The sequence below is a fragment of the Leucoraja erinacea genome, chromosome 3, assembly GCF_028641065.1.
Source record: "Leucoraja erinacea ecotype New England chromosome 3, Leri_hhj_1, whole genome shotgun sequence".
NCBI lineage: Eukaryota > Metazoa > Chordata > Chondrichthyes > Rajiformes > Rajidae > Leucoraja > Leucoraja erinaceus.
Genome location: NC_073379.1, coordinates 41,567,727 through 41,590,535, shown reverse-complemented (window position 1 = coordinate 41,590,535; position 22,809 = coordinate 41,567,727). Strand labels below are relative to the sequence as shown.

At 43.9% G+C, this 22,809-nt stretch overlaps 1 protein-coding gene across 1 annotated transcript in view; it reads left to right on the top strand.

Annotated features, from left to right (window-relative positions):
* The window catches only part of megf10 (multiple EGF-like-domains 10), a 166,962-nt gene that overhangs the window by 81,007 nt on the left and 63,146 nt on the right, over positions 1 to 22,809 (top strand). The window contains exons 6-8 of the mRNA XM_055632519.1: positions 5,034 to 5,280; positions 8,442 to 8,562; positions 17,221 to 17,357. Coding sequence (XP_055488494.1) covers positions 5,034 to 5,280; positions 8,442 to 8,562; positions 17,221 to 17,357 — 505 coding nt within the window. The remainder of the gene's footprint in view (positions 1 to 5,033; positions 5,281 to 8,441; positions 8,563 to 17,220; positions 17,358 to 22,809) is intronic.

Genomic DNA, 22,809 nt, shown 5'->3' with positions numbered 1-22,809 from the left:
AGCAGTCAAATATGGGGCAAGGGCGGTCCCGTATGGGACAAACCAATTTAGCCCAATATACGGGATGTTCCGGCTAATACAGAACAGTTGGCAACCCTATGTGAGGCTGTGGCTCTACTGTGTGCTGTCACCTGTGGCAGCTGCAACAGTGCAGTACTTCCTCAGTACTCTGCTGGAAGTTTCTGCTGAGAGCTTTGTCTGAGGCTGGCACTTAAACGCACATTTTTCTGACTGTATTGATTAATAGGCTCATGACAAACATTAAAAATACATATATTTTTCAGCCCCGCATCTGAGAGATCTTCAGTAATTTGCAGATGCACACATTATGATTGGCAAAAGTCAATGCGACTCACAAGATCCAATTCAATCAAACACAATTCTACCCCAACATGGGTGAATGGAACAAGCTGCCAGGTGAGGTATTTGAGGCAGGGACTATCCCAACATTTAAGAAACAGTTAGACAGGTACATGGATAGGACAGGTTTTTAGGGATATAAACCAACGCGTGCAGGTGGGACTAGTGTGGCTGGGACATGTTGACTGGTGTGGGTAAGTGGGCCGAAGGGCCTGTTTCCACACTGTATTACTCTGTGACAATTTATTGTGTTGTACCTCACCTATCCACGTTCTCCACGGATGCTGCTTGACCTATGGAGTTACTCCAGCACTTTGTATTTTATTTTTGCAAGCCAGCATCTGCAGTACATTGTGTCTACAATTGTTTGCAAAGTGCGTAGCGAGTTGGAATCCTTCAACAGAAAGGTAAAGGATGAAATTTCAAGATGTTCAGGTGAACTGAGAAACAATTTCTGCTAATCAGGTCTCTGGAGCATGGCATAAACATCAGCCAGGCCTTTCCAACAAGGAGGTTAACAAACATTTTAATGTGCACAGAGTAGTAGAAATTGCTACATCTTGGTGATCATGCTGGGTCATTGCTAATGTTAAATTTGAGATTTACAGATTTTTACGAACTAGAAAAATTAAGGGATTGGTCACAGATAAGCCTCAATCTTATTGCAAGCTCCAGGACCCAAATTGTCTCTTCCCACATCTATATAAATCGGTAGGCGGCGCGACTCTCGTCAGCAGTGGCCTCTGCAGCCCGTCTGCGTTTTTATTATTTTCTGTCTATGTTTTTATGTAGTTTTTGTTATTTTTTGTTGGGGTATGTGTGTGGGGGTGGGGTGGGAGGGAGGGGGTAACTTTTAAATCTCTCCCTGCATGGGAGACCTGACCTTTTCTTTGTCGGGTCTCCGTTGTCGTTGGGGCTGCAACATGGAGCGGCCTCCAACAGGAAGACCGGGGGCTCTGGTGCCGACTACTCACCTCACCGTCGCGGAGCTGGCCGAGTCCAGAACGGGTGGAGCGGTGGTGGAGCGCTGCTGCGGCCCGACCTCCGGAGATTCGGAGGCTGCAACTGCGGGTCTGGCGGACGGCGGCACCGGGAGCCCGCGGGTCCCTGGAGGGAGACAGCTTTTCAGGGCTCCCGCAACGGCGACTTCTCCCGCCCGAGTTGCGGGGTCGAAGAGCCCCTGGAGCGGGGCCTTACAGCACCGCCCCGCGTGGCTTGGAATGGCCGCGGGACTCTGCGAGCGCACGCCGGGGGCTCTAACATCAAGACCCGGTGTGCGACCTTGCATCACCCGGCGTGGCTTTAATGGCCACGGGACAATCGCCATCGCCAACCGGGGGCTTTGACTTTGACTCTGACATCGGGGGGGGGGGGGGGGAAGTGCAGTGGAGAGATAAGTTTTTTGGCCTTCCATCACAGCAATGTGATGGATGTTTATGTAAATTATGTTGTGTCTTGGGTCTATTTGTTTGTAATGTATGGCTGCAGAAACGTCATTTCGTTTGGACCTCAAGGGGTCCAAATGATAAATAAATTGAATCTTGAATCTTGAATCTTGAAATCAAATAAGAGAAACAAATCAACAAATTTTAATTATTTTTGGATCATGGATATAACTACTCTACTTGGAGTCATACAGTGGGGAAATAGGCCCTTCGGCCCAACTAGCCCATGCCGACCAACATGCCCCATCTATACCAGTCCCTCCTGCCCACTCTTGGCCCATATCGCTCTGAACCTATCCTATCCATTTACCTGTCCAAATGTCTCTTAAATGTTATGATAGCACCTGCCTCAACTACCTCTTCCGGCCACTCGTTCCATATACCCATCACCCTTTGTGTAAAAAAAGTTACCCCTCAGGTTCCTATTAAATCTTTCCCCCTTCACATTAAAACTCTGTTCTCTGGTTCTTGATTCCCCTACTCTAGGCAAAAGGCTCACTGTGCATTTATCCAATCCATTCCACTCATGATCTTGTAGACTGTAAGATCATCCCTCATCCTCCTGCGCTCCAAGGAAAAAGGTCCTAGCCTGCTCAACCTCCCCTTATAGCTCAGGCCCTCGAGTCCTCGCAACATCCTCGTAAATCTTCTCTGCTCACTTTCCACCTTGACAACATCTTTCCTATAACATGGCCATACTTTCTCGTATTCAGCTATTTACGTCACTTGGTGGTCCTTTTGCCCTCGAGCATTCCGTACCTCCTCAAACTAGCCTTCAACCTCCCACCACTCCAAATCCCAGCAAATGTGAGCAGCCACCAATTATGTTTGATTGAATACCATCAGTTTGTGCCTGGGTTCTCGATCACATAGGCAACAATGGTTGTAATCATCCAGGGTTCATCACTTGACCAGCAGTGGCTTCAAGGCACAATTTGCTGTACCATTGTTTCACTGATGAGTCTGTGAGAAACCCAGTGTCATTCATCTGCATTCTGCCCTCAATTTGACTTTGGTATCTCTACCCTCCCCTGCACCCGGTCCTCAACTTTGAAATGCAGGCACCGTTTTTCATGCGTGTGACCGGGTGACAAAGCCTTTTGCTTTGTGTGCAAAGTTTATAGAATTATTGTCGATGTGAAAAGAAGCAGTAATTGTATCTGCACAATAACCAGTGTTAACTAGACTACATGTGAACAGCAGTCATACCCAAAAAGAACAACTACTTTGGATCTTGAGAAATCTCATCTCTACATTCAACATGTTTTCATGCTGTAAATAAGTTTTACCCTGAAGACATAGGAAAGGTTTTTTCACAATCCCGAGAAATGAAGGGGACCAGATTTCCCCCTGACCCAAATTAATTCACCCTTGGTGCCATACCACTGAGTCAATTGAAGTTGGTCTTACAGATCAAATTGACCACAAACCATTTAAATAAATAAAAAAATAAATTACAAGCTTATTTTACTTATGCCTTTGACCACATGATCCTTAGCTCATGATTATTGCATCAACACAAGGAACCAAGGGAATGTGTCCCACTTTTAGTTGTCAGTTGAAGCATACACACTCTAATGTGTCCGGATACAATATGGAGCAGATTCAGTGTGAACATCTGTTTGTGGGAAAGATTGTATTTATGTTGATTTAAAAATTTTGTTAACCATGAAAAATATATTCTGGCTTTTTAAGTGGCTTGGCGTTTACTGAATGCAAAATGACTGGCTTTGTACCAGCTTAAATGTTATCAGTATGTTAACGACAGTTACTGCTGTCAATGCGCAAATTGTCCATTGCGTTCAAGAGCTGAAGACTTGTGAATCTGAAGAGGTTGATTGATGTTGCTCTGCCGGTTGCTATCCTCAGCAACCACAACAACTTGCATTTATATAGCACACTTAGATGTGAAGCATCTCATGGTGCTTCTTGGGAGTTCAATCAAGTAAAAGTGACACTGCACCTCACAAGATGTTGGAACAGATGACCAAATGTTTAGTCGAAGACTTTCACTCCAAGGAAGCAGCATTTCCACGTACAAGATACAGAGGCATGTGTAAATTAATCCAATCATGTTTCTGATTTGTAATAGATTACTGTTAATGTTTAGCTATTGTGTGTTGCATATCTGTCAGTCCTAGCAATATACCTTTCCTCCTTATTCTATCCCTTACAGATTGTAAACACCAATGGGAAACAGTTGGACTGAATGGCATTTTTTAAATGCTGTAATATATATGTAATAAATGCAAGGAAGCTGTTATCAAGCTTTCAACACTTCTCCTTTGTGACTAAGGCACGTGTGGAAATTGACTGTCATATTTCCCCGTGTTTAAGCAGTGGTTAGGCCGAGACATTTCAGGACTGTGGATGTCTGAAGAAGGATTCTGACCTGAAACATGTCCTCCAGAGATGCTGCCTGACTCGCTGAGTTACTCCAGTACTTTGTGCTCTATACAAATTTCCAGCATCAGCAGCTCCTTGTATCCCCATGTAGAAATATGCCATCTTTGACCAGAAAGTATCGCTCCTCAGTTTTAAAAAGAAAATTTAAATTGAAGTTTATCAGAAAAGTTTCACGCACAGGGTGGTTGTTGTATGGGACAAGCTGGCAGACCATCCCAACCTTTAATAAACAGTTAGGTACATGAATAGGCAAAAATGCTGGAGAAACTCAACGGATGAGGCAGCATCTATGGAACGAAGGAAATAGGCAACGTTTCGGGTCGAAACCCTTCTTCAGACTGGGCAATGTTTTGACCCGAAACGTTGCCTATTTCCTTCGCTCCATAGATGCTGCCTCACCCGCTGAGTTTCTCCAGCATTTTTGTCTACCTTCGATTTTTCAGTATCTGCAGTTCCTTCTTAAACAGGTACATGAATAGGACAGGTTTGGAGGGATATAGACCAAATGCAGTCGTTTGGGACTAGTGTAGCTGGAATATGTTGGGCAGTGTGGGCAAGTTGGGCCAAAGGACCTGTTTCCACACTGTATCACTCTACGACTCCATGACTCTAAAACTTAAATTATATATAGTAATGATCACCACAATGATCAAAAATAACCACATTTGAACTGCTCTGTTAATAGTAACAATTTTGCTTTGCTGCTTTGATTTTTTGCTTATTTATTTAAAATAACATAATAAAGTACTGTATGTAAACCCTTCATGCTTCTACATCCTCCCAGTGCTTGTGTGACAGATGACTCTCTCTTTTACATTGTAGCATGTGACAGCAGTCACTGGGGGCCCCACTGTAACAACCGGTGTCAGTGCAAGAATGGAGCTTTGTGTAATCCCATCACTGGGGCGTGCCTCTGCACACCAGGCTACAAGGGCTGGAGGTGTGAGGAGCTCTGTGGCCCTGGAACGTACGGCAATGGGTGCCAGTTGAAATGCCAGTGCCAGAATGGGGCAACCTGTGACCACGTGACCGGCGAATGCAAGTGCACTCCTGGATACACCGGAGCTTTGTAAGTACACGTTCCAATGGTCACCTGCTAATGTCCTCCTCCTCAGGGAAGGAGAAACACCACCTAATTATCACTGTTGCTATCTGTAATTCTAAAAAATGTATAATTATTACTGTTTGTCAATGATAATTCCAATTAATTTCTAGCTGGTGTGCCTTGTTCCACTCTCTGTGACCTTGTGGCCAAACAAACCTTTGCTGCCAGGCCCCTAATCAGCAGCAGAGCCCATTCCTCCAGCACCTCGCTGAACTTTGACCTCCATTGGCTCTAGGCTGTGAAATTTTGATATTACAATACCTATCCTTGTTTTCAAATACTTACATGATTTTGCACACCCCACCCCTTCTTGCACCTCAAATTGAAACAGTCCATTGTTGACTGCTGTGCCTACAGCTATTGAAGTTTAAAATCCCATCCCAAATCCCTTTGCCCCTTTACCTCTCTTTCCTTGTATAAAACATCCATTGAAACCATTCTACTTGACTAGGTTCCTGCTTTAATTTCTCTTTCTGGGATTTGGAAATATTATTTTAATTGTTTGCTCGGAGTCCTGCAAAATGCCTTGGATTATTTATGCTCCATTACAGGTCAGGTCAAGTCGAAGTTATTGCCAGAAACACAAGTACAGTGAGGTACAGGTACAATTAAAATCATATTTCCAGCAGCATCACAGACACATAGACTCAGACAAACACACAAAACATAAATGCATAAATTAAATGTAAATCACCCATAAATTTTACAAGCTCTTTAAATGGGCGTCGTAGTTAAATTAGTTGTCCATTTTGACACAACTTGTCATCCAATCTGTGGCACACTCTGCAGAGGCTTATTACCTAAACATAGTTTTGAACATGAAGTGTTTGATATTTTGCTGAATATCAATGTGATTTTCCTGGCCACCTACAGCAGGTATGTGGAGCATTGCATCATCAAGCACAATCTGCACATACATTATAACATCATCTTGGATACTTAAGTATAAGCACAATTAAAGAAAAATATATATAATTTCAATGTAGCCAAATATGTATTCTTGTTTAGCAACTGATAAGAATGTGATCAACACAATATCCCATTGTTTCAGATCACCATTTTAAATCAAATGATTTATTTTCATTATTGTAAATGAAATCATTGGAGTAGTATACTGAAGAGATGCAATAATTTGTTATCTGGTCTTCACTATTCACCTCCGCATTTACTAACCATCAATATTCATCTATTTGTTTATTTTTCTCAGTCGTTCATGAGATGTGGGCAGTGTCAACAAACTGGCATTTATTACCCATTTTAATTGAACATAAGAAAGGGGTATTGAACTGCCTTCTTGATCTGTTGTATTCTGCCTTTTAACGTTATTCATACAGAGCTGTTTGGAAGGGAATTCTAGGATATTGCTAATCGAGCTCTCAGGCTTTGTCAATCCATCTACAGTATTTGTCCATGAAACCATCTATCTGTCGATCAATCCACCTATCTTTCTGCCAATCAATTTATTTGCCTGTCAATCCATCAATCATCTATCCATCTATCCACCTGTCAAACCACCCATCTGTGTGTTAATCCATCTACTTGTTTGCCAATCCATCTGTCTCAAAACCATCTTTCATTTGTATTTGTCAAACAATCTATCTGCCTTCAATTCATCTATAAGTCTGTCAATTCACTTACAGTATCTGTCAACCTATCTGTCTACCAATCATTCCATCTGTCAATTCCTCTATCATCAATTCATCTATTTATCTCTATGTCAATCCATCAATGCCAGTTAATCCATCGATGCGTCAGTCAATCCATCGATGCTTCCGTCAATCCATCTATCATCTATCAGCCTGTCAATCGACCTATCTGTCTGCCAATAATCCATCTATCATCTATCCATCTATCAGCCTGTCAATCTATCTATAGTCTCTCAATCTATTTGTCTCTTTACCTGCAAGTTGATAAAGACATGTTTAAACTATATTGGATCTTTATTCAAACAGCTACCACTGAGCGGCCTTTTTCAATGATGTTGATTCGAAAGGATCTCAACGGCACAGTGGCGCAGCATTCGAGTTGATCTCGAATTGAGTTGATTCGAGTTGAACTCGAGAACTCGAGTTCAAGAGATCAGGTTTGATCCTGACTACGGATGCTGTCTGCACGGAGTTTGCACGTTCTCCCAGTGACCATGAGGGTTTTCTCTGGGTGCTCCAGTTTCCTCTTACGTTCAAACGTCATGCAGGTTTGTAGGTTAATTGGCTTCTGTAAAATTGTCCCGAGAGTATAGAATAGAACTAGTGTATGGGTGATTGTTGGTTGGTGCTGGCTCGCTGGGCTGAAGGGCCCGTTTCCACTCTGAATCTTTAAACAAAACTAAACAAAATCTTAAACTCAATGCAATTGTCGATAACAAAATATTAAAACATTTTTGTTAATCTCTCTATCCCTCTCTATAATCATTTTGATTTCACTGAGCAGCACAATGACTTTGTCAGAAGATTGTGTGTTCAAGTCAGAGATCTGAGTGCATAATCCGAGATGGTGCTTCCTGTTCATAAGCAAAGAAATGTTGCATTGTTGGGTTGCCATCTTTTTTGCCACCCGCCATTGCAGTTGGACATAAAAGATTCTAACACAGTGTTATGAAGAAAAGCTGGGGAGTTTACTCCAGTGCACTGGCGAATGTAAACATTGCTAAAGCAACTTGCATTTTGGGTGCTAGCTGCCCACAGATTGGCTGCTGTGTTTCCTGCATTATTCCCATGACTACAGCCCGGGCAGCATAGTGGCACAGCAGTAGGGTTGCTGCCTTAACATCCTCGGGTGCTGTCTGCACCGAGTTTGTACATTCTCCTTGTGATCTGCGTGGGTTTGCTCCAGGTTCCTCCCACACTCCAAAGATGTGTGGATTTGTAAATTAATTGGTTTAAATAAAATTGTACATTTCCCCTAGTGTGTAGGATAGAACTGGTGTATGGGTGATTGCTGGTCGGAGCGGACCTGGTGGGTCGAAGGGTTTGTTTCTTCCATGTATCTCTAAAGTTTAAAGCTCAGAAAACATTTTGGAGGTTTCAATTTAGGCCCTGAAGTCGTAAAAGGTGCTATAGAAATGCAAGTCCTTTTCTTTCTGTTAAGCCATGTTCATTTTGCAGTATTTTTTCTTGAATTTTCAGCTGTGAAGACTTGTGTCCCCCTGATAAACATGGACCACAGTGTGAGGAACGATGTCCTTGTCAGAACGGTGGAGTCTGTCACCATGTGACGGGAGAATGTGCCTGCCCTCCTGGATGGATGGTAATCTATATTTCTATATCAATATTTAGTAATCCTGCATCCATTCACACTTTGTATGTCCAGAGCATTGCTTCAGTTTCCCACTCAAACTTTGACAATCCCTCAGGATCAACAGCAACCTTGAAACTACCCATGTAAAACTTCTTATAACGATACGAAGGTTGATGAAGGTTATCAGTTTAGGGGGATATAGGCCAAATGAGGGAAGGTGGGATGAGTGTAGATGGGGCATGTTGGTCTGCAAGGGCAAGTTGGATTGAAGGGCCTGATTTCATGCTGTATGACTCGATTACATATATCTCTATGTAAACAGACACTACTTATGGTTGTTGATGAATTAGCAATACAGGTGCACAACCTTTTATCCGAAGATCCAAATAACGAAAACCTCCGAATAGCGACATTTTTTCAGTCCTTGAAAAAAGGTCCTTGAAAACGTTCACGGAGGGCGGCCCGCAGAGGTGACAGAGGAACCTCCGGTCGGTCCTCGAAGAAAGGGGAACTAAATCCCCATCCATAAAAGAGAAGGTGAGGGTATATTGCGCGGGAGGGTTAATAATTGACAATATGCTGCTGTCTGCCCGCTGAGTTAAAAAAGTTCCCACGGTAGACTCACGATACACAGTGTATCGTGAGTCTTGCGTGGGAACTTTTTTAACTCAGCGGGCAGGGAGCTGCAGATTGTCGCTCCCTTCAGTTTCACCCCACCTACACCCCTCTGCTTCCCGGCCATGTGTGTGACCCCTTCCCTCCCCTCTCCAGCTCCCCGCCCATTGCACCGGCGTGGGGGCTTTGCACTGTCTTCACGTCGGCAATGCCAGTCACCGGAGACGTCAGGACCAACGGGACACCGACCCCCAGGCCCACTGCAAGCACGGAGATCCCAGAGACCCACAGCCAGCAGCAGCCCAGCCCCGTTCCAACTCCAGAGGAAAACTGCGAACTAGCGGGAGACATCGAGACCACCAGGAGCCGCTCCCCGATGGGCCGCTACGGCGACAAGTGGCAGTTCGCCCACAGCCCGAGCTGTGCCCCCTCATCGGGACACCGACCCCCAGGCCCACTTCAAGCACGGAGATCCCAGATCAGCAACTCCAGCCCAGCCCCGCTCCAACTCCAGAGGGGCAGCTGCTGCTGGTGCGCAAGGTGCGTCTTGTTCTCGGGCTGTGGGCGAACTGCCACTTGTCGCCGTAGCGGCCCATCGGGGAGCGGATTCCTCTGGAGTTGGGGGTGGGGGGGAGGGGGAGGGGGGTATTGTGCTGTTTGATCGCCCCCTGCTATCCCAGGGACAGGGAGACAGGACGTTCACCGAGGGCGGCCCGCAGAGGTGACAGCGGAACCTCCGGTCGGTCCTCGACGAAAGGGGAACTAAATCCCCATTCATAAAAGAGAAGGTGAGGGTACATTGACCGGGAGAGTAGGAATCCCAAGACAAAGTTGAGTGAGCGTTCACCGAGGGTGGCCCGCAGAGGTGACAGCGGAACCTCGGATCGGTCCTGGAAGAAAGGGGAACTAAAAAGAGAAGTGGAGGGTATATTGCGCGGGAGGGTATATCGCCTACCTGGAAGAAACCAGACATTTTTTCCAGGATGTCGTCTGCACACCAAAGCTCACGTTTGGCGTCTCTGCTGCACACGGATATAAGAGTGTGAAAATGTCGCCTTAGGCCGCCTTAGGGCATGAAGCCCCGCTAGGGTGACATGAGTGCGGGAGGTGATTCAATGCTGCGGTCACATTTACAAATTCAGGAATTCATTCAACACACTGCATTTCATACAGACATTTATTCTGCAAGAAAAAAACTACACTGAAGACTCAAACTCGCGACCGAGGAACTGCCGGGATCAAGGCGCAAACTCGCGACCTTGCGGATATGAGCCGGGCACTCTACCACTGAGCCAGCCATTAAAATCTACGCTAAAAAATTTCCATTCCGAAGACCGACAAATTCCAAATTACGAAAAGTGTCTGGTCCCAAGGCTGTCGGATAAAAGGTTGTGCACCTGTATCACTCAAAATTCATTTTTAAGATTATTTTCCCCAGATGATTAATCTCCAATATCCTAATGATCATCCTTTTGAGGTTCAACCATTGATCATGGTTCTAGCATGCATAGAGTTTTTACGTTAGATTCTTGTTAATATTAATTTTACAGGGCTCCTTATTGCCACCCACACTCAAAAGCTGCCATATCAAAGACAATCACTCTCAGCTCGCCTTATATTTCGACCAATGTAGTTTACTCTGTGGCAGTCTGCTTGAAGCAAAACCCAAACTGGATATTGGTGATTAGGTTATTAGTGACTAGAGCAACTTGACATCACATTGTATTATTTTGTTGCTGATTGAAGTGTCTAATTAGATTTAGGTAGCAAGATTGTATTTATTGTGCTTTTTGGACAGATTTTTTTGAATTATTGGGTAGATGCCTGTACTGTAATTGATATAGAACTATTTAGTGAGAAGTTTAACTTGTTTAGGAGTGCTAGACTTCAACTCAAATGCACTAGCACAGCCTTTGGTCATCTGAGGAAAAACAATGTTTGAAGATCAAAACCTGAAACCTTGCACAAAGAGGAATGTGGAGGCAGCTGTGATCCCTGCCCTCCTTCACAGACCTGGGCTGCCTACAGCTGAGACCTCGAAGAAGTAGAATAGATACAACCAACAATGTCTCCTCCAAATCCATTGTTAGAATATAAAGACCATCAACAGTGGGGCGGCATGGTGGTGCAGCGGTCGAGTTGCTGCCTCACAGTGCCAGAGATCCTGGTTCGATCCTGACTACGGGTGCTGTATGTATGGAGTTTGCATGTTCTCCCGTGCCATGCGTGCGTTATCCCCATGACACGTGTGCATTTTCTCCATGTGTTACGGTTTCCTCCCACATTCCAAAGGCATGGAGATTTGTAGGTTAATTGGCTTCAGTAATTGTCCCTAGTATGAAGGGGTGATCGCTGGGTGGCACGAACTTGGTGGACAGAAGGGCATGTTGCCACACTGTATCTCTAAACCAAACCAAACTAAACTGAACTAAACTAAACTAAACTAAACTAAACTAAACTAAACTAAACTAAACTAAACTAAACTAAACTAAACTAAACTAAACTAAACAGCATCCTCTCCTAGTAGGCTATGGGCCGAGGAGCTTTTTCGTTCAAGTTTGTGACCCAACTCACGGAACTACCTGAATTTTTAATATATTGTGTAAAAATATAATATAAATCATACCTGAAACTCGTCAAGAACAAAACCTGCACATTGAAAAAAAATATGACAAAAACTTCCAATTTTCCATGTAGTAATTGTCCAATCAATGCACGTTTGACATTGAGGTCGGGCACAAATTGACCAATCCCGCACTTTGTGTTATGGTCACTAGGCAGCGAGGACCCTGGGATCATGGCTGTCTCCTCATTACATCAATAACAATAGCAACGTTTCTGAGGAATAAAGGTAATGCTAACCTTGCTGATAATTTTGTTTTTCTATTGATTTATCTTTATAAAGTTATGATGTGAACTGTTAAATAAAAATTAAATAACAAATGTAGAGTTAAGGTTAGGGTCAGGGTCAGGGTTCGGGTTCAGGTCACAGGGTCAGGTCAAGGTCAGGGTCAGGGTCAGGGTCAGGGTCAGGGTCAGTCTGTCGGTCGGTCAGTCGGGCTTGTCGGTAAGCCAAAGGATACTGAGGAGGATCGGTTGGGCTGTAGGTAGGCTGAGGGATGCTGTGGAGGATCTGTCAGGCAGTCGGTGGGTGGTGAGAGTGGCCTGGTCGCCGTTGGATGGTGAGAGTGGTTGGTCCGTCGGTGGGTGCTGCGAGGGGTCAGACGACCGACCGGTGGGTGCCGCGACGACCGGTGGGTGCTGCGAGGGGCCGGTCCCACTATGCCCCAGTCCCACTATGGCCGTGACCCCTACTCTGCACACTGGCAGTCAGAGGGGTTCAGTGAACAGGGGAAACCCACAGGAACTGCCTTAACCCATTAATTAGGCTGGTTCAGGAGCTGGACCTCTGGGGGTAGTCTCATTCAAAATACACACCATTATATTAATTATATTTTTTTGATTACAGTCATATTCTCTTCATGTACAGTCATATATATATGGTATAATAATATATGGTTTAAATAGACTACAACACGGAAATAAGCTCCCCGTGACGTTATATGGGCTTTGGACACTAGATGGCGCTTACTTTTTCGATCTCATTTTCTAATTAGTTTAATTAATTAATGTGCAACCTTTGGCACTGACGAGTTATGACTTCCTTCTCAATTCTATTTTATAGAAATCTCTGCAAAATTTCATGTAGTTCCGAGACATGGGTCATTAAAGTTGATTTCTAGACACATTTATTTTTCTCGGCCCACAGCCTATAGGCCCACACCCCATCTTTGGGGCTCTGATTGCACTCAATCAGCTCAGATGGGCAAGCTGTGTTGTGCCTGCGCCCAACATTGGACTCCCAATACTATCTCTCGATTCTGAGTTTGGTCATGGATAGAACAAAAGATCCAAGAAAGATTACAAGGTTGCCTTGAAAAAGCATAACATTCCCAATTATGCCTGGGAATCTCTGGCCCATCACCATCAGTGGTGAAGGGACATTTGGATTGAGATTCGGAACCTCAAGCCTGTGTATTGGGGGCACAGGGAGGCTCAGCACAAAGAATGGAAGATCCCCACCACCTCACAAACTACCTACCAGCCTGTTCTCTTCAGTCCTTGCTGTGCCACCTGTGCCACCTGTGCCAAAATCTGTGGATCCTCTGTTGACCTACAGAACTGATGTGAAACAGGTCAGGCTCCATTTCAAGGGACTAACTACTGTGAACTATATACAAGGTGATAGACAATCACGTCAGTGTTAAGATGGGACTTCATCTTCATAAAAACCATACAGTGCCACACCTAACACTGCTGTCATAGACGGGTGATAGATACCTCTGCTACAGATGGAATGGCGACAGGGATATTGGCAGATATATCTTTCGTGTTGTCTCACGCACAACCTGTAAAATGGATATGTTTCACAGCTATGCACTTCTGTACCTATTGAGGTTCATCAGTGGTGGTATAACTGAGCACCTTCTGAAGAGGGACTTTGAAGTTCCCCACCCAGGGTACTTTCTGTGTTCATTGCTACTTTAAATTTTTCTTTTAAGTTCTGTGTGAGTTTCTTTTGGGCTGGCACAGTGGTACGGCGGTAGAGTTGTTGCCTTGCAGTGCCGGAGACCCAAATTTGATCTGGACCTCAGGTGTTATCTGTGTGTGGAATTTGCACCTTCTCTCAGTGACCGCGTGGGTTTCCTCCCGGGTGCTCTGGTTTCCTTCCACATTCCAAAGATGTGCAGGTTTGCAGGTTAATTGGCTTCTGCAAATTGTCCTTATAGTGTGGGATAGAACTACTGTATGGGTTGATTGTTGGTCGGTGCTGACTCGGTGGGCCGAAGGGCCTGTTTCCATGCTGTATCTCAAAACTAAACTAAAGTGCTGCTGAATATGGGAGAGCATTCATTAACTAGCTGAAAGAGCAATGTACATGGTAATCGGAGGAAGATTTCCTTGGCCACGTTTGACTTGATGCCAAGAAATGTCACGAAGGCTGAAGTCAACGTCGAGGACTCTGAAGGTAGACACGTAATTCTGGAGCAACTCAGCGGGTGAGGCAACATCTCTGGAGAGACAGAATGGGCGACTTTTCGGGTCGAGACCCTTCTTCAGGCTGAGGACTCCCTCTCTCTGCATCTCCACCTGCGGTTCTGTCCCAGGATGTGCTAATTGTCAGTACTATAATATTTCTTTATTTTAAATGTACTTTATTTCTAATAATATATACATGAAATAAAATCACACCACTTTATCTCCATTCATTGTACCATCAAATCAATACATTCTCTTTGAGTGCATAAATGCGTCTCATATTTCCTCCTTAAACAATGCACCTGTGCAGTGTTACACAAGCCCAACCCAGTCCCTCGATGTCCAGTGGTGACATTCTATCTGAGTCCTCAACATTTCCTGATGAATACATCCTCACTGATTCGATGTCGTCATTGCAAACTTTCCACTGTGCGCTTTTAAATAAAATAGACTAAGATGTTACACAGCACTCCGAGGGCAACATGGCAGCATTATCCACATTCAATCCAATTTTAATATAACTTCTTTGCTTTTAATTTCTTCCCTCTCTCTAAATGAAATCCAGTTAATTTTTTGTTATGATTATTTAAATTATGGAAATCTGCTTCCTGTTGCCTAATTAAACTTGGTAATGTGTAGGAAGAAATTGCAGATGCTGGTTTACATAGAAGATAGACACAAAATATGGAGTAACAGCATCTCTGGAGAAAAGGAATAGGTGACATTTCAGGTCAAGATTTTAATGTATTGGCTTGGAAATTATTGTCAGTGTTTGAATTTATTATCTGAACATTGAACAAAATGGAAAGAGTTATCATCTGTCATGTATAGTTTTAACAACATATAAACTTGTTGAATAGTATAACACAGATACAGGCTTTAAATGGATGGCGGTTAAGAATTTAAAATAACACAAAATGCATAACCATATTAGTTGAAAGACCTCAGCTAATGAGATTAGAAACATGGAAACATAGAAACATAGAATATAGGTGCAGTGTGAAAAATATACATCTTCTAGATGGGCTGGGACGCATCCTCAGTGATGTGATCTGGGGTCATCGGGTTTTTCCGGTCTCACAACATCAGACACCCTCACCAGGCGACCCAGCCGGGGTTGATCAGGCCCCGACTTGCATCCCAGCAGCAACCGCCCATGGATCAGTCATCTTAATAACTACTCTGCAGGGGTTGGGAGACTAGTGTGTGGAGGGACTGGGCTCTGTGGGGTGAGTCCTGGCCAGGCTGCTCCTGCGTCTCACCAGGTTCAAGGCATGTGCGCTGCACCTCTTTCTCCTTCTCCGAGCATTTCATTCTCGTCTGATGGATTTTTAGGCCACGGTGGTTCATTAGGCCTTTCAGTAGCTTTGTTGGGTGTCTTTCTCACGAAAGACATAGACTGGGGTGCTAACCCAGCCTGTCCCGGGTGCCGTCTTTCCGTGAGGTCAACTGTCTCTCCAGTAGTCACCAAACTAGTCTTGGTTGTCACCCAGTCTATTCCTAGGTGCCATTGGCTGAGCCAGACTTCAGTGTAAAAATATACATCTTCTAGATACGCTGGGACACATCCTCAGTGATGTGATCTGGGGTCATCGGTGGTTTTGGGTTCACAACATCAGACACCCTCGCCCAGGCGACCCAGCCGGGGTTGATCAGGCCTCAACATGCGTCAGGACAGATATATGATGAAAGAATGCATCGACTGGGCTTATATTCATTGGAATTTAGAAGGATGAGGGAATCTTATAGAAACATATAAAATTCTTAAAGGATTGGACAGGCTAGATGCAGGAAAAAATGTTCCCGATGTTGGGGGAGTCCAGAACCAGTGGTCACAGTTTAAGAATAAGGGGTGGGCCATTTGGGACTGAGATGAGGAAAAACCTTTTCACCCAGAGAGTTGTGAATCTGTGGAATTCTCCGCCACACAACGCAGTGAAGGCCAGTGGCGGACTGGCCAGGGTGTCAGCTTGCCCGATGGCAAGTGGGCCCCTGATGAAGTGGGCCCCCTTTATCTCCTGGCAACCAATATTTTTAGACCCAGTCCGCCACTGGTGAAGGCCAATTCATTGGATGATTTCAAGAGAGAGTTAGATATAGCTCTTAGGGCTAATGGAATCAAGGGATATGGGAAGAAAGCAGGAACGGGGTACTGATTTTGGATGATCAGCCAGGATCATATTGAATGGCGGTGCTGGCTCGAAGGGCCAAATGGCCTACTCCTGCACCTATTTTCTATGTTTTTACGCTTCCTGTGTTTCATGACCCATTACAAGATCCTGCATTCAGCAATATTTATTTGCTTCTCAGCAAGGTTCCTATCAAACTGATTAACCTCATAGTTCCCTCAATGTATTCAATCTGCAACTTTCTTTAACTACTCACCTAGTATGTCCATCTCTCTTCGCAGATTCTTTCCTGCTCCTCAGTGCTTGATTTCCCACCAAAATATGTTCCACCATTGCACATCTAATCAATAATAAACAGAATCAGAGGAATTGTCTCCGGAACAGGGACCACCCATTAAACTGATGAAGGATTCAATCCGAGACTTTAACCATCCCTCTGCCTCCATAGATGCTGCCTCACCTGCTGATTTCCTTCAGCAGTTTCTATTTTTGCTTCAAGTTCCAGCATCTGCAATCGGTTGTGTCTACAATCAGCCATTTAGGTTTTAGACATGAGGGAATTGACAAATTGATAGACAACTCGCAGTGAATGTAGGATTTGTGTGGTAAAAATACTTGAGGATCGGAACTGTTCTTATTGATCAGGAAAGCAATTAATCTTGACTCCTGTGCGTATTTGTGATGCATCTATTTTCTAAATACTGGCTCAGACTGCCCAATAGCTTCCTTAAAGAATCTCATGATTCCAAAGAATCAGTTTGGTAGTATTTACCTGTATTTAGCAGTATTTTAGTATTTATGCCATTTATGGTTTAAAAACTATGATTTAAGCAAAAATGTTTTATTCCAAAAGAACTAATGTTTAAATGAAATATCTTTAAAGGGAACCGTTTGTGGTCAGCCATGCCCTGAGGGAAGATATGGATTAAACTGCTCACAGGAATGTCAGTGTCACAATGGTGGAAAATGTGACACATCAACGGGACAATGCCAGTGTGCAGCTGGCTACACAGGGGAGAGGTAATATTATTTCTGATTATTGTATTGTCAACCTTCAGTGTTTCTAGGTTGCATCCAAGTCCATTGTCACATCTACCACCATCTGTAACAACCTGCGGCGCTCCCAACATCGTTATGGTGGCACGGCGGTAGAGTTGCAGTGTTTGCAGCGTTGGAGACCTGAGTACGATCCCGACTAGGGGTGCTGTCGATACGGAGTTTATATGTTCTCCCCATGAACGTGTGGGTTTTTTTTTCGAGATCTTCAGTTTCCTCCCACACTCCAAAGACGTACAGATTTGTTGGTTAATTGGCTTGGTAAAATTGTAAATTGTAAATTGTCCCTAGTGTATAAAGTATCCGGTGGGCGGCGCGACTCACGTCGCAGCGGCCTCTGCAGTCCGTTTGTCTTTTTGTTATTTTTTGTCCCGTTTTAATGTAGTTTTTTTTTTTTTTTTTTGATGGGGGTGTGTGTGTGTGGGGGGGGGCGGGGGGTGGAAACTTTTAAAATCTTTCCCCTGCACGGAGAACCCGACCTTTTCCCTGTCGGGTCTCCGTTGTCGTTGGGGCTGCAACATGGAGCGGCCTCCAGCAGGAACAGCCTGGGGCTCCAGTCACGGAGCTGCGGAGCTACTCACCATCATGGAGCTGGCCGAGTCCGGAGCGGGAGGAGCGGAGGTGGCGCGCTGCTGTGACCCGACTCCCGGAGATTCGGAGGCTTACCGCAGGTCTGGCAGACAGTAATATCGGGAGCCCGCGGGTCCCTGGTGGGAGACCGCTTTTTGAGGCTTCTGCAACGGAGACTTCACCCACCCGAGTCGCGGGGTCGAGGATGACCTGGAGCGGGGCCTTACATCATCGCCCGGCGCGACTTCAACGGCTGCGGGACTTTGCTAGAGCCCGCCGGGGGCTCCAACAACAAGACCCGGAGCAGGGCCTTGCATCGCCCCGCGTGGCTTTAATGGCCGCGGGACAATTGCCATCGCCCGCCGGGGGTTTTGACTCTGACATCGGGAGGGGAATGAGTGCAGGGGAGAGATAAGTTTTTTTGCCTTCCATCACAGCGAGGAGGAGATGCGCTGTGATGGATGTCTGTGTAAATTGTGTTGTGTCTTGGGTCTTTTTTTTCAAGTGTATATGACTGCAGAAACAACATTTCATTTGAGCCTCTATGAGGTTCAAGTGACAAATAAATAGTATTGTGTATTGTGTGTATTGTGTGTGTATAGGATAGCGTTAATGTGCAGGGATCGCTGGTCGGTGTGGACTAGGTGGGCCGAAGGGCCTGTTTCCATGCTGTATCTCTAAACTAAAGAACTAAATGTTTGTTCTTTTAAGTTTATTCCCTTGCATTTTTTCATTTCTCCATCTCTGTCAGCTGTAAACCTCCCCATCTCACAATCACGTTTTGAACTCTACTTCGTCAATTACATTTTTGGCACTTTAGTAATTATGAGTTAATTGGACTATTATTGTTGTGGCTGAATTATCTAAAGACTTACATGAGTGGAAGAAGATATCATAAACTAGTGACGATTTTACATTTTCCCTGCTGCTGAGCATGAAACAATGGTTAACACTCAACTTTCTGCGAGTTTCATGGAGTTGCAGCATTTCCTTGTTAATTATTATGTGAACTCCCCACAGAATGTCAGGGCTAGTCACCAACAGCATTAGGACTTTAAGATAGAGAGGTCACCAACAGCCAAATCTCATTCCTGTAGGTACTAAAATATGAAGTATTCAGAAAATATTTGCCTTTATGATCTCCTTTTTTATTTCTCTATTGGCATCTGATTTGACTCAGTTTCCTTCTCTGTCTTTCCTCTATTTTGTTGTCAATCCTTATCTTTCGTTGGTTGAGTATGAGTCTTGGCCCACTGTTCCTTAATGCCCTGGATGTCCCATTGTCCTCAGCGAGCCGTTAGCAGCTTGTGCTCACAGCAGGTCGCAAAGCAAATGTTTTTTGAGTTTAAGAATGTGGAAAATAATCTTACTAACAGGATAACACATGAGATACCCGACTGCAGTGAGATCTGGGCCATTAGTTTGCAGCTGGAAATACAGAGATAGAATTCCATGGAGAATGTAGTGAACAGGATCTTAATGACCCTGTCCCACAGTACGAGTTCATTCCAAGAGCTCTCCCGAGTTTGCCCTGATTTGAACTCGGAGATTTATGGCAATGGCCGCTCGTCGGTACTCGGGGCTCTCGTGGACATTTTTCACCATGTTGAAAAATCTTCACGAGTCTTCCCGAGCTTACCTGCCGTTAGCGAGTCTTCCCGAGTACCTGCCGTTAGCGTTACGAGCCGCTAAGAGACGTTCGTGAGCGCCAACTTACCCGCTACGTTCATTCTCCATGCTTACCACGAGTTTGATTTTTTTTTAAACTCGGGAGAGCTCTTGGAATGAACTCGTACCGTGGGACAGGGCCATAAGGGAAGCAATGCTATCTTCTCCCTCCCTGTGCTAAACATATTACAGTTAATGCTTTACTCCAGCACTGATGGATCCGCACTGATGCTGTAGGGCCACTTACTAAGCTGTAGAGCATGCTCTTAACAGTCACAACTCTGCAAATGCTGGTTAACTTTCTCATGGAGGGTATATGCCTAATCCTTTTAGCCACGATTAATCAAGACATGTTTAAGAGAGGTCTCTGTGCGTCCTAGTGATTTACCCTTGACATACGCCTCTGGTATATATTACTCTGCTTCTTACATCTAAGATGTTGTAGCTTACAGTATAGGTTTTTGTGGAAATGCTCCCTGCTGCCACTTTAATGTGGGTTTAACTAGTTACAAGATTCTTCTGCAATGGGTCAGTTCCTCAGAACTTTTGGAGGTTCGATCCGACATCCTTACCAGCAACTTGTACAGAGTCTCCCCAGCTTACCCATGACCTCAACTGCAAAATTCAACTTTACACAAATACTCCCTCACATTTTAAAAGCATGTTTCTAGATAATAATAATGATAATGATAATGATAATGATAATGAATAATAATAATAATAATAATAATAATAATAATAATAATAATAATAATAATAATGATAATAATAATAATAATAATAATAATAATAATAATAATACAACAAAATATTTCATGGTATTAATTAATGACTGGATGGATATATGGTTACCTATGACCTGATCTGCAAAATTCAACTTTACACAAATTCTCCATCGCATTTTTCTAGTTAGTAATAAATAATAATAATAATAATACTACTAATAATGTTAATAATAATGTAATAATAATAATAATAATAACAACAACAAAATATTTAATGGTATTAATGACTGGATGGATATATGATATATAATATACGTACAAATAAATATGTAATTATAGGTGATGTGAGGGTGATCATTCAACGAATTATGGCAAGTATATGTAAAATGACACAAATGGGTTATTATTGAAAATAAATATTTCTGACACAGAGAATTGGCTTGCAGACATTTCTCATGAACAGAAGTTTTAACCAGGGATTGTCTATATTTATAAAAAATGGCTTCAAAGTGACAGCAGCATTATTAAATATTTTGTAACTGAGTCACACAGGAAGATATTAGAGCAGGTGTCCTAAAACCTACTGAACAGGAAGGTTTAATGATAAGGATGGATTTCCAAAGCTTAAGGTTCAGGGAGCTGAAATCAGTTGCCAACAGTGGAGCAATTAATGGGTCTTGGTCGTCTCCGTATCTCTATTGTCTGAATCAGCCCCTTTATCTCATTGTGATTTCTTGAGTGCAATGACCCTGGAGGGAGGGAGGAGGCCACAGGGGGATTGAGAACATGAACCCACATACACGTACATACGCATGCCCACACATATTCACCCACACACTCATACTTACACTCATTTTCCAGCAATGTTTAGATTAAAGTAAGACACAAAGTGCTGGAGTCACTCCAATGGGTCAGATAGAATCTCTGGAGAAAATAGATAGTTGATGTTTTGGGTCAGGGCCCTTCTTCAGTCTGAAGAAGGGTCCCGACCTGAAACGTCACCTACCCATGTTCTCCAGAGATGCTGCCTAACCGTCTGTGATACAAAAAGCACTTTGTGTCTTTTTTTGTAAACCAGCATCAGCAGTTCCTTGTATCTCCCTAGCATTGGTTGAAGTGGTGGGGTAGAGCACCAGAACCTTGAGCCATTTGCTGTTGACCTTTCTTGCTTCTATTGGAAGAGCAGCAGAAAGTTGCTTTGCCATTAATGCTGAATTTGCAAAGGAGATCAGGAGGCCCACCGCTGCTACTCATCGTGTTGGTTGCAGGCTATTTTCCTGAATCCTTGTGGTGAGGGGCAATTCTCACTGTATTTTGCTTTATTATCTTTTTGACTATTCAGCACTTGGCAAAAATTTAGTTTCTTTCCAGTGAGCAAATGTTGGGCAAACAGTGGGTTCAATTAATTCCAGATGACTCTTCCAAAATTGAATTTTGGAACGAGGAACGAAGATTGGGTTATTTAACGGGAATAAAAACATTTTAATTTCCCCTTTTAGTGTGGTGGTTCTGATTGACTGTGTCAAGCCTTGCAGTCTTGAATGACGTGCTGCTTAAATGCAACTAACTGTACAGCGTCCATGTCTCTGTGGTTATGTTGCTGCTAGTCAACCTGCTGCTGGGAATGCTGTGTCAACAAACTTTCATTGATATTTACACAGACAGCATTGGCTGTAGCTCATAGAAAACTCCCTCACCTCTCGGTCAAAAGGTGGAGGGTTCAGGTTCCTCTGCAATAACCAGTACAAACATCTTGCTTGTCACTGATAGAGTGCTAAATTGTCAGTGGCACCGCTGTTTGAACTGGTTACCCTTTCAAGTGGATTTAAATGACCATGTGCCATGATGTAGAAGAAGAGCAACATGGACCAACATTTGTCCATTGATCATATTTGGTAAGAGCTTGCTGTGTTCAAGTGTGCCTTCTGCTATGAACGGGGTACTGATTGGGGATGATTAGCCATGATCATATTGAATGGTGGTGCTGGCTGAACGACCGAATGGCCAGATGGCCTGCACCAATTGTCTATTGTCTATTGTCTATAACTCAACAGACTGTAAAAGATTCTTTAGATGAGTAAAAAGGAAAAGATTAGTGAAGACAAATGTAGGTCCCTTACAGTCAGAGACAGGTGAATTTATAATGGGAAACAAGGAAATGTCAGAACAGTTAAACAAGTACTTTGGTTCTGTCTTCATTGAGGAAGACACAAACAATCTCCCAGAATACTAGAGGACCGAGGTAATCGTGGGAGGGAGGAACTGAAAGGAATCACATTAGTCAGGAAATGGTGTTAGGTAAACTGTTGGGACTGAAGGCAGATAAATCCCCAGGACCTGTTGGTCTGCATCCCAGTTTACTCAAGGAGGTGGCCCTAGAAATCGTGAATGGTGATTATTTTCCAATGTTCTCTCGACTCTGGATCAGTTCCTGTGAGCTAGAGGGTAGCCAA